The sequence below is a fragment of the Labeo rohita genome, chromosome 2 (assembly GCF_022985175.1).
Source record: "Labeo rohita strain BAU-BD-2019 chromosome 2, IGBB_LRoh.1.0, whole genome shotgun sequence".
In the NCBI taxonomy this organism is placed as follows: Eukaryota; Metazoa; Chordata; class Actinopteri; order Cypriniformes; family Cyprinidae; genus Labeo; species Labeo rohita.
In genome coordinates this window covers 35,890,943-35,909,159 of record NC_066870.1, presented here as the reverse complement: position 1 = coordinate 35,909,159, position 18,217 = coordinate 35,890,943, and the positions used below count along the sequence as shown (strand labels likewise).

The window sequence follows — 18,217 nt, the reverse complement described above, 5'->3', positions numbered from 1 at the left end:
TACATTTTTATGCTGATCTGCCTCAATGCTTGTCAAGGACAAAATGACTGAGATGACCAATCAAATCAAAGAAGGCGGGCTTTACTGTTCAGTTTGGAGCATCTGTTTTTAATGGTGAAAAAGGTCAAGGTAAGATGTAAATATCACAATAATTTGACAGTAGTCTGACAACATTAGTAATATCCAGGGATCCAAACTTTTTCCGGAGCAAATTTAGTTGTTTTGAATTGAAAATACAGGCTACATTTACATAATTGATATAATTCATAATTGACAAAACAATAAGCCTTTTTCCTCTTTGCATTTCTTAACAGATTAATACATACAAATAATAGTCATTACAAGAAGTGTTGGGGAAAGTTAAAAGTAATGCATTACAATATTGTGTTGCTCCCTAAAAAGTAACTAATTATGTTACTTAATTACTTTTTTTGGAAAGTTGTGTGTTCTTTTTACATTACTTTTTAAATCTGCTTCAGGCTTATTTATTTTTTTAAAAATAAAGCACAAATGTTAGTTAATCTAAAATTTTTGCTTTTGTGGTTGAATTGGATCATCAAAGGTCAGCAGCAAAAACATTGGTTAATAAAACTGGATTAAATACATAAAGGACATTGTGACCCTGGACCACAAAACCAGTCGTAAGTAACACGGGTATATTTTGTAGCAATAGCCAACAATACATTGTATGGGTCAAAATTATTGATTTTTTTAAATGTGAAAAATCATTAGAATAATAAAGATAAGCAAAGATCATTCCATGAAGATATTTTGTACATTTCCCACCGTAAATATATCAAAACTTATTTTTTGATTAGTAATATGCATTGCTAAGAATTTAATTTGGACAACTTTAAAGGGGATTTTCTCAATATTTTGATTTTTTGCACCCTCAGATTCCAGATTTTCAAATAGTTGTATCTTGTCCTATCCAAACATACCATACATCAATGGAAAGCTATTTATTTAGCTTTCAGATGATGCATAAATCTCAATTTCAAAAAAATGTACCCTTATGACTGGTTTTGTGGTCCAAAGACACATTTAATTATTGCAGGTTTGCGTCATACTCTGAGTTTACATTTCTCTGTTTTTATTCATTTCTCATCTCTCAATATGGGGACAGGAGGCTTGTCAGTCAATAACTGAGAAAACAAAGTAACTGGTGTTATTTGAAAAAGTAACTCAGATACTTTCTTGTAAATTAAAAGCAATGCATTACTTTACTAGTTACTTAAAAAGGTAATCCGTTACTTGCAATGCGTTACTCCCAACACTGATTACAAGTATGGAATAACTCATGGAAGTAGGAGAATTATGTAGTAACAAAAATAAATTTGTGCATCCTCCTTCTGTCTAGATTATTCGATTGATTTACCTGATAGCACTGTAGGTGTCCTGTATAGCTTTGTCTGCTATATTTTATATCATAAACGTCTCCATTGCATACAGCATCCACTAGGAGGACTTCGTTAACACATCATAAAATCAATTTTTTTACATGTACTACCAAATGTGTCCACTAGATGTTGCCAGAGTTTCACAATTGTGATATTTAATTACAGCACCGTTAAATTATTAACAGCCTACACAGGCGATACCTAGATATAGGCCATCTCATATATGCTGTTATATGCACAAGATTTTCCTTTTATAATGTCCTCCTTTAACTTCTGTTTTCATAAAGAAGGTTAAATTACGTAACATTTGTGACCCTGGACCACAAAACCAGTCTTAAGTCGCTGGGGTATATTTGTAGCAATAGCCAAACATACATTGTATGGGTCAAAATGATTGATTTTTCTTTTATGGCAAAAATCATTAGGAAATTAAGTAAAGATCATGTTCCATGAAGACATTTTGTAAAATTCCTACTGTAAATATATGAAAACTTAATTTTTGATTAGTAATATGCATTATTAAGAACTGTATTTGGACAACTTTAAAGACAATATTCTCAATATTTTGATTTTTTGCACCCTCAGATTCCAGATTTTCAAACAGTTGTATCTCAACCAAATATTGCCCTATCCTAACAAACCATACATCATTGGAAAGCTTATTCAGCTTTCAGATGATGTATAAATCTCAATTTTGAAAAATTGACCCTTATGACTGGTTTTGTGATCCAGGGTCACGTTTAGTGAGGAACAATCATCAGATTTTAAAAAGTCGTCGTAGTAGTAATCGTATTACAAATTTTAATTTAAGTAACCATTATTTTCTTAAGGGATTTAAAAACACGTTTAAATAATCCCATTAGGGAAATAGTAAGTAATAATTACTTTGTTTCATAGTTTCCACAATTTCTCTCTTGGAATAATTAAAAAAATAAAAAATAAATAAAAATTGTGACCCTAGAGTCTTTTCAGTATATTTGTAGCAGTATATTTTTATCGATTTTTCTTTTATACAAAAAATCATTAGGATATTAAGTAAAGATCATGTTCCATGAAGATATTTTGTAAATTTCCTACCGTAAATATATCAAAATTTAATATTTGATTAGTAACATGCATTGGTAAGAACTTTGAACAACTTTAAAGTTGATTTTCTCAATATTTAAATTTGTTGCACCCTCAGATTCTCAGATTCCAGATCTTGGCCAAATATTGTCCTATCCTAACCAATCATGCATCAATGAAAAGCTTATTATTCAGATTTCATAAATCTAAATTTTTAAAAAATGACCCTTATGACTGGTTTTGTGGTCCAGGGTCACAATTAAGGGCGAATGTTACTATTCATGACTGGTGCAGAAATGAGTTCAACAATGCGAGACTTGTGTGAAAGTAACAGCACTGTGCCAGCGCACACTGTTCCCTCAGAAAAAGCGACACACCCCGGCAGTGAGCACTTTCAGAATGCATGACTGACTTGTACCGTCGACCAAACTTGACAGTTCCTGTTCTCCGCCTCCAGAACGCGAGCGCGCACGCACAGTACCCGCCTCCCCTCTCCTGCTCGAGCCAGTTCTCTCCCTGTCAATCACCCGCGGCCGTGTGGAATCATTCTAGTGTGCGCGCACGCAACGCAGCTCCGCTGATGTAGGAGGAGACGCTGCTGTCATCTGCAAAAAAAAGTGGCATAATCCATTTTTAAAGGCAACGGGCTTTTCCCCCCACTTCCAGGAATTTTATTTTTCTACAAGTGCTGTGACCGAGCGCTCCCTTTGACACTGAGGGGAATGTTTTTGACGTTATTCAATTATTGAAGCAGTGACGCTTCATTCAGCCGAGCGGACAGCGATTCCTCCTTTTCTGAGGAGGAATCTCTTTTTCCTCCATTTGAAGGGGTGGATAAGGCTGGAGAGAGGGGGAAATAGGAAAAGTGGATGTCGCGACTCTGCGATCTGTCCCGTTTTCACCGGGACCCGTGTTGGTGGTGAGCCGCCGCGGAGCTGTTGTGGGAGTGTCGCACGTACGCGAGGATAGTTTGCCCTGGATTTTTCAATCATTTGCGAGATAAGGCTCCCGGACCTCCTCCTCCTCCTCCTCCTCGTCGTCTTCGTCGTCGACGACGCTGCCCTCCCTTCCTCATCCTCCCGGTTTTTTCTTCCTCTCTTACCTCCGTGATTTTGCCGCGGTCCGCACGCGGGGTAGAGGCTCGCGCTCACCGCGAGAGGACTGAACGCAGCGCGCGAGGCCCCCCGGCCCCCTCCCCCACTCTCAAACCCCCTTCAGATCATCTCCTCACCTCCCTTCTCATTTTTTCCCTTCTTCTTCTTAATATTTTTCCTCAGAGGAGGAGGATTGGGGGGATTATTTCATTTTTACCCGCCTTTTTTCCAGCGGCCACCCGAGCCGAGTGATATTTTTGTGTTTTTTTTCTTGTTTCTGAAGCCCCGACGAGGCCGGGCTGTGTACAGTAAAGCAGTGGGGATGACTTTAGAGTCGATGATGGCCTGCTGCCTGAGCGAAGAGGCCAAGGAGTCGAAACGAATCAACGCCGAAATCGATAAGCAACTGCGTCGAGACAAGCGCGACGCGAGAAGGGAGTTGAAGCTGCTCTTGCTCGGTACGAGTACCGCCGTTAAACTCACTCACACATACACAAATGCAGTCAGTCGACAGGTTTCGCTGTGGTTTTCAGCGGAGGCTTGTGGTTTTAAAAACGCCACCTGCATTTTAGCGCGGTGGCGAATTTCTAGCATAGACTTGAGGTGTTTGCGGTTGTTATTTATTTATTTATTTATTTTAACCCAACTGAATAGTTTGCAGGCTATCAACGTTAGCGAATTGTGCTAAGGCGTTAGCGCGTTAGCATATGCGGGCCGAATGCTGGACAGGGCCTGGCATGCAACAGCACACAAATCTCAGCATGCTCTCTGTTGTGTGCATATGCATGTACAAGTTAGTGTACATCAGATGTCTGCTTATAGGCGAAGTCTTTTGTTTTTCCAGCTGTCGATTTTGTGTTATGAGTCAGCCCAAGTGCTATGATATTGCATGTTGCATGCACCTTAATAGAGCTAGAGAGAAATATGTGCAAATGTGCAATCGAGAATGACTGTAGAGTAAGTGGAAATTAAAGAGAATGTTTTGTGGTTTGTGTAACTGCTTGAATCCTTTGGATTACAGTATTCAAATTGTAGGGAAATCAGGTTGAGGTTTGTCAGCTGAGAATTTATTGCTTTAGTGCTGGAAGTACAAATGCTTTCCAGTAGGTGCAGATCATGTTTTTCCCTTGATAATCTTCAAGCTAATGAGAAAAAAAAATCAATTAGTATGTGAGTATCAGCCTTGAGTGCAAAACATCAATCAGCCTGTGCATCTTGGGAACATTTGCACGTCATACTGTGCCACCTGTCAAATTTGGGTCATGTTGCACTTTTAGCATTTATTCCTGGGTTGAATTATCTCAAAATGGTGGACAGTTATTGCCTTATGAGGGCGTGAGTGCTCTGCACACTGGACTCTGGTTACTCCCAAGGAAGGAGAATTGGATGCTTTATCAAGCTGTGAAGTTTGGTTGCTGTTCTGTCTATGACTCAGTGAGCTGGTAAGCAGTGATATCTGACACGGACAGCCTTCATTCATTTCCTATTAGTCAGGACTGTTTTTCCGCTTGAAACCACAAAATGAGCTGCTCGTATTAAAATGGATCATACCGTAGGATGAAACAGTGAGCTGATGACAAAGTCAGATAGGGAGAGGTGGACAGAAGTGTGAGTTTTGGTAAAATCATGTGCTCCAATTGACCCTCGATCAACTCCCGCCCACCTTGGTTGCCAAATTGGAGAAGCTTTACAGAACATCCCGTTGGAATGAACTTAAAATTTCCATTAACAGTATGATTTCTTTTCAGTAGAATATGCTTTTTTCCTGATATTAAAGGTCTACAGGATTTCCAACGAGGTTGCATGTGTTTGATGAAGACAAGTCTTCTTATCGATATCAAACAAGACTTTAGTTGGCTGATAAGCATTTGTTCAGTTTCTGCGGTTTTAGATGTTAATGTGTCGTTCGTGAGCATGTTTCGCTGAAAATGTTAATAGAAATTTCCAAGAGATTTCTGGAAGGTTCTGTGAAGCTAACCAGGGGGTGGAGTGTAATGAAAGCTCAGTTGACTTTTTTTTTTTTTTTTTTTTTTTTTTTTTTTTTTTTTTTTTTTTTATAGATGTATGCAAGATTATTTCACCTTTCATTTAAAGAGTTCACCACCCAAGTCTGTCATCACAACCTGAGCTTTGCATGAGCATTCTTAAACTCTGGTTAGGAACAGGAGCGGTTCTGTAACAGTGAATGATTCTGAGGACACAGTGGCTCCTATGTGGCTCTGTGACCTGTGTAAAAATACACGAGATTGACCTTTACCGCTTTGAGAGAATTAATAAGTAAAAGTTCTCTTTCGCTATCCCTGTGCCACCAAAGGAAGTATAAAAAAAGCAGCTTGGTGGTGCTCAGTCATCCTATTAATGACCCATCCTAAATAAGTTAAAACTGTCAGCCTAACTCTGGATAAGTCTTGGCTAGTCTGGATTAGCCAAGACCGTAATAGGCTTTGCGAACACATATTTGCTCCATTGCTGATACCATAGCTGCTTTGTGTTAACCAGCATCTCATTCTGTGCAAACAGCTTAGTCTAGATAGTTAAGCTTTGACAAATTGTGGTTATTAGTAGGGCTGGGCGATATTTCAGATACTCACAATGTATATGCAATTGCACACATTGTGCAATCCTTGATTTACAGCTTGGATGTAAGAGAGCATTGTCTCTATGTGGCAATATTCATGTGCTGAAATGTTTTTTGCAAAAAAAGGTGCCTGAAAAATGGTGTGTTCTGAAGATCGCTGTGCAAAACATGCCTTGCTACAGGATTTTTACTATATTTAATGTCTTTTACATATTGTGTATTTAATTGGCAACTGTGGTGCTTTGGGCAAAATTTTCCTGATTGGAAAAAATACAACAACAACAACAAATGCATAAATATTGGCAAAAGTCTGAGATCATTTTTGTTCTTGTTGTTGTTGTTGCTATATGGCCCAGTCCTAATTATTTCATATTTTCCATAGTATCTGAAATCTAGCTGGTAGCTGTGCTTTGGAAGGTTTTCATGACAAAAAATGTCTTTACATTAATGCATTTGCATTTGCTTATGCATGTAAGATTTAAACATTTTTCCTAGTTAATGCATTCCCTTGAAATCAAACTTGCACTAGGGTACCTGTACCTACCTGTAGTCAAGCAGCAGAGCATGGCACCAAGGTCACGGGTTCGATTTCCAGAGAATGCATGAACTGATTAAATGCCATGCAAGTTGCTTTGTGTAAAAGTTTCTGCAAATGTAAAAGATCTACTATTTGAACATTTTCTGAAATTCTGTTAAAAACCTTCTTAAGTGATTTTTATCATCTATTTAGTTTGGAATCTGATTCAAGCTTGTAACTCCAGTGCCTGTTTTAGTAGGATCATCTCTTTGTTGCTTTACAGTTTGCTTGGGCTACAGGTAATGCAGATTCACTGTTGAATTCAGTAAAATGTAGTATTTGTCCTATTTTCGATTGCACACTTTCATCATACATGGGACCGTGTCCTATTTTCAATCGGTTGCAAATGAAAAAGCAGACATACTGGATGTGTTGGTTTAAATTGACAGAACAAACATTTTAATTGCCGATTTCCTCATTTGAGGTGACTGTTTAATGTCATTGCAAAAAAATGCATTGTTATGTTAAAGTTTATGAATTTCCTGCTGTCTAAGCTTAGTGCTCAAGTAATGCGCTGTGTATTGTTTGAAAGCTCAGAGGGTTTTTATGTAGCTGTGACCTTTTGAACTGAAATCTGGATATGTTATGTCATTCATAACGTGAGATATTAAATCATTTCAGTTGCTCAGAGAAAACTCATGTTTTCTGAATGACCTCTGAAAACAAAGTAGCCTTATGTCTTTAGTCTTAAGCAACCTTAACAGTAGTACAAGATCTTAGGCCTGCTTCTGGAGATGTAACCAACTGTACAGGTTGGTTAACCCTGGGAAAATATAGGACACTGGCTATGATGCCATGCTCTAGAACTTAATGAGAAATTCTAAGTATTAAAATATGCCACTTGAATCTGTATATTTCGTATTTTGTGTATGAAGAGGTCGTCTATATCCTCAGATCTTTTCAGAAGTCTTTGGCTCTACATGTTCAAAAGTTTGGTAGCAACAAAACATCTATGCATGCACTTAGTAGTGCAACCATTTTACTTAAGCATGATTGCTCATTTAACAGATTCCCAGAGTTCCTAATGTAATCAAGAAGCATTCAAAAAATGTGCTGCACCTTGCTGTCGTCTTATGGGATCCAAGTATGAAATCTTCACCAAGTTGTAATCTCATGCATGCTCCCAATTATGGAGATGTTCTCCTGATGATATAATCATACTGTTAATGTTAACAGCGTGTTTTATGAACCACAGAGATGCTTTCACCCATGCAACTTTTACATAAATTGACAAGCATGTTGTAATGGATTTAATGGATTGTACATTATATTGCTATCATATGGACATGGCCCAGTTCAAATTCCATTCAGAAGTCATTCTAGTCAACTTGTCCTAATCCGCTTCTTTACCCATTTGACCCCGGCTCGGGTGTTTGAAACGGTAAAGTGTTTGTTTTATCCAGCTTCTCGATGGCTTAGTTTGACAGGGCCATGACTTCCTGCCAGTGCCATTCATTTTGTCGCTCGCTTCACTGAGTTGGCCGCTCCACCCTTTCCCGCTGTCCATGCGGTCTGCGTTGCCCCTGGTCTGCCCTGAAGCCCTTATCAGGCTATGGAAGGGCCGGGCGCACTGGGCCTTGGCGCTCGCTGTCTGTACTTGGTCAAAACAGATTAAAGGTAGAATTTGTTTCTCAGAATTAAGTATTCTGTGTTGGAATGGTGGTTCTAGTGACTCGTGTAGAGGTTCTTGCACTGTGCTTCTTATTTTTCTCAATGGTTTGAGGTGAGCTGTTGTATAAGGGTCTCTAGTGACGTACTAGCACTATTCTGGCTTCAACCTTGAAGATTTTATAAGGATGAGTTGAATGACCGCTGCAGCCGTTTTAAACGTCAGTGTCATTTTACTATTTCATACATATGTTTTTGTGTTTTTAAATATTTCTATTTTTGCTTTATTTTCACTTCTGTTTTAGATTTAGAAATGAAACTTTAATCCTCTTAGTAAAGGCAACATTTGTAATTTTTTGTTTAAATTTTAATAAATAAGTTATGCATCTAATTTTATTTCACTGAACAAAAATGAACAACAAAGTAATCTTTTCAAATTGGGAAACCTTTTTGTAATGATGATTTGCATCCTTTACATTCTCAGTTTACTCTCAGTAAATTTGGTTATGTATGTTTTAGATATTTTTGGTCATTTACATAATGTCTGTTACATCTGTTTTCTAGTGTTTTACTTTTGTGTGGAGGTACCTCTTTAGTCCTACTTGTAATTTCTTGGTTTAATGAAGTAAACTAAACCAGCCAAGAGGTCAATCTATGACGTTTTGATCCTCTTGGTCACAAGTCTTCCTGTCATAGATTCACAGGTCAGAGTTTAAAGTTCTGCAGCAGAATGTGAAATGTTCATTCTCCTTCATTTACATGCATATAAGTGGAGCACAATGTCTAGTTTCTTTGCACTGAAACTTTTGCTTTAATGCTAGGTTGGCCATGAATGTGCACAGAACCAGCCGATTTGATTTTAGATTTTTGTGCACCAAAAATGGCTTGGTGATGTGGTGCGAGTTTGCATTGTTGACAGCGTGTTAGCATTGGCAGCAGTTGTTTTGGAGTGCTGTGTTCCTGGCTGCCCTACTGAAGATTAAACTCAGCTTCTGATGGCCACATCATGTTTCAGTGAGGGCCTTGGCTTCTAAACACTTTCACTTTCAATTGGGACGCATCTGTCTTGTTTTTCTCATAAGTGGGCCTTTAACTAAACCCTACTTTGTTTTCAGAGCAACACTTGAGCTGTTCTCCGATCAGCTGCCGGTCCTTTTTCCACTCCCTCCCAAGCAAGGCTTTACGGTGGTTTCCATGGCCAGTGCAAACAAGAGGATTTGCACTTTGGACTTCCACCTAGCAGGTGACGAAACTCTTGGCCGGCGTGCGCATCAGGTGTCTGCGCAGGGCTTTTTGTTTGATTGCAACCCACCGTCGCAGGGCATAATGGATATATGAACGTGCTCTGACATCCGTCATGATCAAATAAGGCAATGCAGTCATGACTGTGCCTCTGTGACAAGCCGCTGTGACAGGCCCGTCTAGAGCTGGAGGGTTGCTTCCTGTCACTCCTGTCCATGTTAGGAGAGCTGATAGACCGAGTTTATCACAGAACCGTCCGCTTTCTCTGCTTAGAGAGCGGTGGATCTCTGCTGGTTGTTACTGCCAGTCATTGAGATGAGATTTTTCACCTTATCACTACCAGGAACTAGGATAGTCGATAAAAATCTCCAAGATTCACATTTATGCTGCAACTAAATGCACTGTGGCATTTTGATGTTTTAATCAGCTGATTTAATTAGTTTGACTCTCTCAGCCCACGTGAATACAATATTTCAAGAGTTTTCTTTGCATTTTGGACCTTACGTCCAGCAGACTTGTGCAAATTTCAGAATTGAACAACTGACTTCCTTTTAGTTCATGAGTGGGAATTTGAGTTGAAATGACCACAGCAAGCTGGATGTTAAATTTAAAGGACAGGAAGTGGAATTTAAAGAATTCCAAGAGATGTAACAGGCGTTTTAGAAAATGAAAGGGATAGTTCATCCAAAAATCATGTACTCACCCATGTGGTTTCTCCAAATCTGTATGACATTCTTATTTTTATGGATTGAAAATTCAGGGGTTCAGTGTTTTTTGGTGAGTTAACAATGACAGAATTGACCCTTTGCAAACAGCTTGATTGAAAGGTGATCTGACCAATCATAACGCAGAATCTGTCATTTTGTCCGACAAACCAATTAGATTTCAATTTTGTGCTTTAAGTAAAGAAGAAAAGACGTTCATGTCGATTGATCTAATAAATACAGTGATCTGTCACAATGCATTAAAGAGCCACAAAACTGTATTTATTGTTTGAATTGATTAAAAAATGACATTTTAAAGTTGAGACCTTGTTTCATACCTTAAATAACCTGCTCTGTTGGCGTGTTGTCAGTTTCCTCTTTGCTCCGTGATGTATTTTTGTCTGTGTGACAACTTAATTAGTAGCGTGAAAGAGGCATTGTTTGTCGGACATTGTCTGCGTTTTTTTTTGGCGAACGGTCATTTTAAATGACAAGACGTGGAATTTATAGAATTCCAAAAGATTCGTCAGGCATTTTAGAAATATTTTGTGCCTTTTAATGGACAGGACAGTAGAGAGATGACAGGAAAATACTGGGCCAGGAGAGGGGAATGGGAGCTTCAAAGGACCTTGAGACGGGATTCGAACTCGGGTCGCCACAAGCACAGTTGTGCTATATGTTATATTAATCAGAATATAAAAAACTTCTGTCGGCGCAAAAGTTTTTATATTCTGATTAAAAAAAAAAAAAAATTATATATATATATATATATATATATATATATATATATATATATATATATATATATATATATATATATATATATATATATATATATATATGTGTGTGTGTGTGTGTGTGTACATATGTACATTTATAACACTACCCTCACTAATATGACGGTGTTTCTAATGCAGCGTCTATGGGAGGGGCAGTAAATTTGACATCTTTCTCTCTTCTAAATGATGATATCAGTCTCTCTCAATTTTTTTGAAAGTCATGGAAACACTGTTGTGGTGTATTTCTTTTGCTATTTGAGCAAATGGGAATGCAAAAAAATTATTTGTGGTACTCTCCCATTCACTGCTCTCAGATTTTACCCAACTATGACGACTTCCACTGCTGAGAAACCCGGAAATGTGAGAAAGGTCCATTGAAATCTACAAAGCACTCTTTGTGCACAGTGTAAACACTGGAAATAAGGTTTTTGAAGATGAAGAATTAACATGCTAACATTTTTGGATAACAGTGACATCATGAACAGAGTTTGTAGTGGTTGTTTATAAATACTAGCCATGCTTGAATCTGACAAACATGTTTTTTTACCCTGATAGTGGGCGCTGAGCTGTTTTGTTGTGGTCAGCTGTTGTAGGTTTAACGACATGTTTATAAGTGTTAGGAAGTGTTCTGTTTGTTTGACATCAGGAAAAAGGAACTTCAGTTGACACATGCTTTGTGGAACAATTTCAGCAATTCCTTGCCTAGCATAATTATGTCAACATTTGTATTATCATATGGACTAACTGTAGTTGTGGACGGAATTTATTTTTGGTCCACATATATACAGATACATTTTCTCAAATGCACCCTCGAAAGATTTACCCTATTTTGTTATTATTCATCATGCCTCCATTCACTCACTTATCGGTCCTTTAAGGCCTGTAGCAGAATTTTGCATGACAGCGGGCAAGTGGAATCCTGAAGTGTCTCTAACGGTGGGTGATCTACTCTTTAATGAGGCTGGATTTTAATTGGCCGTGAGTCCCTGCTGTTACTCTTACATAAGCAGCCCTACATCCTAACCAGCCTGTAGAGAGTGCTGTTGTTTGAATACATATACTGCCACACACGGCGTCCAGAGCCAAACGGGGCCAGGTGGTCTCGGAGGAGAGCGCAGCGACGCAGGCCATGATACCTTGCCCTCATGATGCTCTCAGAAATTTGTGTATTATAATATTTTCATCCTAAACCTGCCTTACAGTGAGATTTCTATGTAAAGTCTCACTTTGACATGCATGTATTTATAGACGTATTCTCTGTTATCCTTGATGAAATTCTTCAAGGTGGTTGAGTGACCTGAGTTCGTCCACTGCTCCCCCTGTGGCAGTATTTATAGAACAGGTGCCATTCTCCAGCAACGCCACGGAGACCTGCAGGGATGGATGGCACACGCATGTCATTCTTTATTGCTGCCTTTCTTTTCATCGTTTTTCTTCTGCTTAAGCTCAGCCATTTTATAAGACAAATAGAAATTGGGTGGCCAAAAATATGACTGTGCATGGTGACCATGTATCTAATTATACACCGCGAACCTCGACTGGCCTTTCCTGTCAGCTATGTTGCATGCATACATGCTTTTCCTTTTCTTATCCTTGACACATTTAACGGATCAATTTCCTCGCAAAGTAGGCCAAAGAAATGCAAGCCCACCAAAGGGAAGGAACAGATGAGAGAACGGGAGCTTTTAGCAAGTTGATGTGAAATACAGGCAATCTCTTTGGCATCTTGTTGGTTGCAAGGTTTCATTATGCTCGACTGTAAACGCACTAACATCCCAATCATTTTGGAATAATGCATAGATGCAGAACTTGGCATGATTTGCTTTGTTGAAAATCATTGGCTCATTGCTGGAGTAATTTGAAGGATGCTTGGATGCTTGGTGTTCATCTACAGGTTTGATGGCAAGGCCGATCAACCATCTGGTTACCAGGGTTGTGCTTCATTCAGAATTTAATTGAGAGTGGCTTTTTGAGTTCAGTTTCTGAATTTGATTTTTGAGTTGAGGTAGAAAACAGAAATCAGAATTGTCATTTGAATTTGTAGAATTACACGGATTTGAATTTCAAAGAAATTATGTAACTGCTTTTTAGTTTGTAATTAATTAAATTTGTAGTTAATTAGTAATTAAATTTGTCAATACAAAGTTGGAATGTTGGCTTGGTAAAACCTTGTAAGTGTTGGAAAAATGTTTAAAAAGCCTCAAAAGTTTGATGAATGGATGTTTGAAGTCTTATATATTTTTATAGATATTTTATATTTACATGATGTTTCATCATATTTGTGACCATGGACCACAAAACCAGTCAAAAGGGTCAGTTTTCTAAAACTGAGATTTATACATCATCTGAAAGCTAAAATAAGTAAGCTTTCCATTAATGTATGCTTTGTTAGGATAGGACAGTATTTGGCCGAGATACAACTATTTGAAAATCTGGAATCTGAGGGCGCAAAAACAAAAACAAAATATTGTGAAAATCACCTTTGAAGTGTCCAAATGAAGTTCTTAGCAATGCATATTACTAACCAAAAATTAAGTTTTTATGTATTTACGGTAAGAAATGTACAAAACATTGTCATGGAAGATTAACTTAATATCCTAATGATTTTTGGCATAGAAGAAAAATAAAACATTTTGACCCATACAGTATATTTTTGGCTATTGTTACAAATATACCCGTGCTCCTTGACTGACTGGTTTTGTGGTCAAGGGTCACATTGAATAAATTCATTTTGGTGTTCCATAGTTGAAGAACACTTCATTTTCTGAGAATGCATTACTTGTGTAACTGTAAGGAGCCGATTCTGCAGTTCTGAATTTTGCAAAATCCTGCTGGTTACCAGCATATGTTGTGTTTGGACACTGATCTCCAGCATTGAATGCTGGTGCATGGAAAAAAAAACATTTTTTTCAGTATTTTTGTCTTGTTTTCCAGTAAATAAGACATTTTAAACAAGATGCATTTACTTGAGAAGCAAAACAACCAAAACGCAGAAACTATTTGCCAGTGGGGTTGGAAAAATAAACTTGTTTTCCCTTATTGTTTTCTTGTTTTATGCACACAGATGACTAAATTATGTCAGAATCCTCTGAAAATAAGATTTATGTAATTTTGATTCTCAAGTAAATTAATTATGTTTTAAGGATGTTTAGATATTTAAGGTAAGCCAGACAGTTTTGCTGATCCATCAGCTAGATCAGCACCAGAACACAGTTTTAACTAGTGCAGACAGGCATTCATATTTTTAAACACGTCAACAACAACTTGTTGACAATGCTTTCACATTGTTGTCTTGAAGAATGAAGTGTTGATTCAGTGTTTTGTTTATTTGGCGGTTACTCCTCTTGTTCTATATAGAATGGAAAGACTTCTTTAATTGTTATTGGCTCTGTCCCTGCAGCATTTCCTGTTTTCCTGTAGTAGCACTGAGGCATGGAGTGTCCCTGGTTTTCAGCATTTCCCTCCGTCACTCATAAAGAACACAGAAGGAACAGGAGGCGACGCTTACCAGTCTACAAGTAGCCATTTATTAACATTACATTCCATCCAGACGGCAGCTTTAACTAGGAATCATAACGCGACTAGTGTGAAGAACCGCATACTTTTGAGAGATGACAGACGGCTCCAAAATGAGAACTTTTTTAAAGCCAGAGTCTTTGGTTCCATTAATAACCTTTTAAAAAGCAGCCAAGACGTATTTGTGGACTGTATGTCCGCCTGACATAAGAGCAGCTGTGCTTAGGGTGATCACCAGTTTTTAAACTTTCAGCAACACATTTTGGCCTCTTGAGAGCTTTGTTTTAGAAAGTTCTATTGCAAATTCTGTTGATTTGTTGATTGTAAAAGGCCACACATTGTAGAATTATGGCTATGCATTATGTTAGGATGGGTGTGTCTATGAAGTCATGCTCATATTATGGTGGCATTCTATTTAGAAATAAAATCATACGGACATGTTAGTTTTGCATGAATTATTAAACAACTTGACTTGCATTTTGTGAATTTTTTTTAATTTTCAGCCATATGCTCAAAACCCCTCAAAACAGCTTGTGGGTAGCGATTTTTGTGCGATCAAGCACCACTAACATTTTCTTTAGTTATTATTTGTTTATATGTTTTGCTCGTCTTCATTTTTGTTTTGTTATGGAGTTTGACCGCAGTGATGTGACTCTAGAGATCATTGTGCTCATTAGTTGTTTTCCCTGTGTTCACCGGTTTGAAGTGCATAATCAAGTATCAGAAGCATGTTGAACTTTGCATTTCGGAGGGTGTTAAATTGTCTAGTTTCTACTTTCAGTAGTACAGCACATGTCTGTTACATTGTGCCTTTATTTAGTGATATGCCACACCTTAAAAGTAGTTTTTGCAACCAAAAAAGTAGTTGTTGCAACCAGCTGTAAGGTAATTGTAGCATTAGAATGAACTAAAATAAATAGGTAAATAGGTGCTTTTACTTTTTAAACTTTAACCCTGGTTTCACAGACAAGGCTTAAGCCTAGTCCTAGACTAAAATGCAAGTCTGAGCTGTTTCAACTGAAAGAAACTTGGACTGACTGATCTTAAAATATAGCAGTGCCTTTATTTTTTTGTCTCAAGATGCACACCAGTAATGTTTTTGTCTAAGGCACGTTTATAAAAATTACTTAAATGTCTTATTTGAACTATGGCCTAGTCCTGGTTTAGGCTAAGCCCTATCTATTAAACCGGGCCTAAATCTGTAGCAACAACAACAAAAAGTAGGTAAAACTGTAACTTATTGTTTAACATTGTTCAGGTGTTGCAAATGAATCTTAATCCCTGATGCATGAACATTAATTCTATTTATTATTGAATAGAATTAATGTGCTTTAAAAAAATATTTTTATGCCTTTTAAAGTGTCTCTTAGGCTTACTGCTGCATTTTTTTTTAAAATCAGAAATACTGTAAAAATTGTGAAATATTATTACAATTTAAAATAATGGTTATCTATTTGAATATATTCATAGATGTAATTTATTCCTGTGATGCAAAGCTAAATTTTCAGCATCATTACTCCAGTCTTCAGTGTCACATGGGCCTATATTAATATGCTGTGTGTTATCCTCCTGGATACAAAGTAACAAATCAGCATCACATATATCTGGAGTTTTAATAGATGGGATTTTTTTGTTTAAAAGATGCATTCAAAGTGTTGTATTGGCTGAACCGTTTCGGTCATGTGACATTCAGCAGAATAAGATCCATTGCAGCCCATTTTAATCCACGTTCATGAGTCAAGCTGTGAGACTCCATGACCTTTCGGGGAAAGTTCAGTGCAACTGTTGCTATTTGAGTTCACATAGCCAAATAAAATAACGAAGCACTTCCTTTTTGAATCATGTAAACCTCAGTAGGTAATCTCTACCACTCATGCAAATTCTGTGGCTGCTGTTTATCTGATACGCTCACCTCAAACAGCTCGCTGCGGTTACGATGTGCTGCAAATGGCCTACTGGCTAGATTTGCATGCTTTCCAGGAGCAGCCGTGTCACTTCCCCCTCACGGTCTGGGCGTCTGCAGTGATTCAAACCTGCGCTGACCGTGGGTCAGTGTAACATACGGAGGAGGGAGCGCAGTGGAAGTGGGTGCAGCTTGTTGTGCGCTCATGCTGCTCAAAGCAGGAAATGCTTTATTAAAGTGGACCCGCGTTTGCCGTTTGACCCTGGTTTTGGAGTGTTTTTTGACTAAATCTCCCTGTTTCTATCTCTCCTCCTCTTCCCAGCATCATCTCCTTGCTTGACTGCAGTGAGGTGATAAGATACAAGTGCTGTTGTTTTATACGTAAGCTCAGGGATTGACGTGCTGGTTTGTGGCAGGGGGAGGGGGTTTGGCCTGTCGCTATAGCAACAACACAGTTTCTCGGCTCCGTCCGCCCACGTGGTGCTCGCCGTGCGCGTGTTGGCCTCCTTTCCCCCCCACACATAGCCACACGGTTTCAGGCCGGTCTCTGAATGAGACTCCTGCAGGACTTGAGGGACAGTTGTAGCCTAGATTAGAGTGACTTTTCTGGCTTGCGCGCTCAACTGCTGCCAGCGTCTCTGGTGTTATGCGGGCCACTCGTGCTGGGCTGTAGCCTGAGGTGCCGCCATATCCTACATCCCAAACTGCTCTCCTATTTCCAATGTTCTTGGAGTAATTATTGGGCCTGAGAATTGGCAAGTGGTTTTGGGATGCTGTTCAGCCCAGATTAATTTGACTGAAATGGCGATTGTTAAAGAGGACGAGCATTGTTGAACTTGAATGTACTAGAATGAACTCCTTTCATCGTGCTGTGTAAGTGTAAATTTAAAAAATTGATAAGTCAACTGATAAGTCACCTATGTGCTTTCATTGAAATGTTTTTGCTCTGTACTTTTCTTTCCCCCATTAAAAAAAAAAAAAAAAAGAACAAACATACTCTTTCCCTCCCTAGTTCTTCTCCGACGGAGCCGGTCGTCCAGTTGATGGGTGCTGTGTTTGGTTTCGTAAGGGAACTGAAGCCGAAGCGTGACCGCAGGCCTGCACCGTACCGGCTGGAGACTATAATAGCTGCCCCCTTATTTCTAGGTCGTTTCAAAAAATAGCATAGAGAAACATTTGAGTTATGAATATGCCTAATGCTGGCCGAGGAGAAGGGGCCGGCTGTTCAGAGGAGCTAAACGACTGATTTAAGAGGAGCGGCTGTCTGTCCTCGTACACAAAGCAGAAGGAGAGAGCGAGCGAAAGGACGGAGATAACAGCGGCCGGCTGCTGGAAGGGTGGAGTGTATGTTGGGGGGTGTTGTAATCTTGTGACAGGGTCACGAGAAATAAATCAGACGTTTTAAATTATTCTATTTCTTTTCCTCGGCTCGTCTGGGAAGGGTTTGGAGGAGGATCCGCTCGCTTCATGAATGAATGAGTGTGTTTAGAGCTCAGTCGGAAGAAACGCCATATTTAATTTGATGTGAACGAAAACAGCGCTGTGAGGGACAGAAGTACAGGCCGTTCAGTGTCACACTGGCCTGAGGTCACGTCTAAAATCGCCACGCTTTCAGTCAACGATTATTTGCAACAAGAAGCCACCGATCCAACATCTATCTGTTGTTCTATCCATCTATTGTTCTATCTATCGTTCCATCTATCTGTCACTCTATCATCATTCTGTCTGTCTACCGTTCTGCTGTTCTATCT

The 18,217-nt window shown here is 38.7% G+C and overlaps 1 protein-coding gene across 1 annotated transcript in view; it reads left to right on the top strand.

The window, feature by feature from the left end:
* Window positions 1-3,039: 3,039 nt before the first annotated feature.
* The window catches only part of gna11b (guanine nucleotide binding protein (G protein), alpha 11b (Gq class)), a 37,940-nt gene continuing 22,762 nt past the window's right edge, over window positions 3,040-18,217 (top strand). The window contains exon 1 of the mRNA XM_051128217.1: window positions 3,040-4,017. Within this exon, the coding sequence (XP_050984174.1) occupies window positions 3,882-4,017 (136 nt within the window). The 5' untranslated portion in view covers window positions 3,040-3,881. The remainder of the gene's footprint in view (window positions 4,018-18,217) is intronic.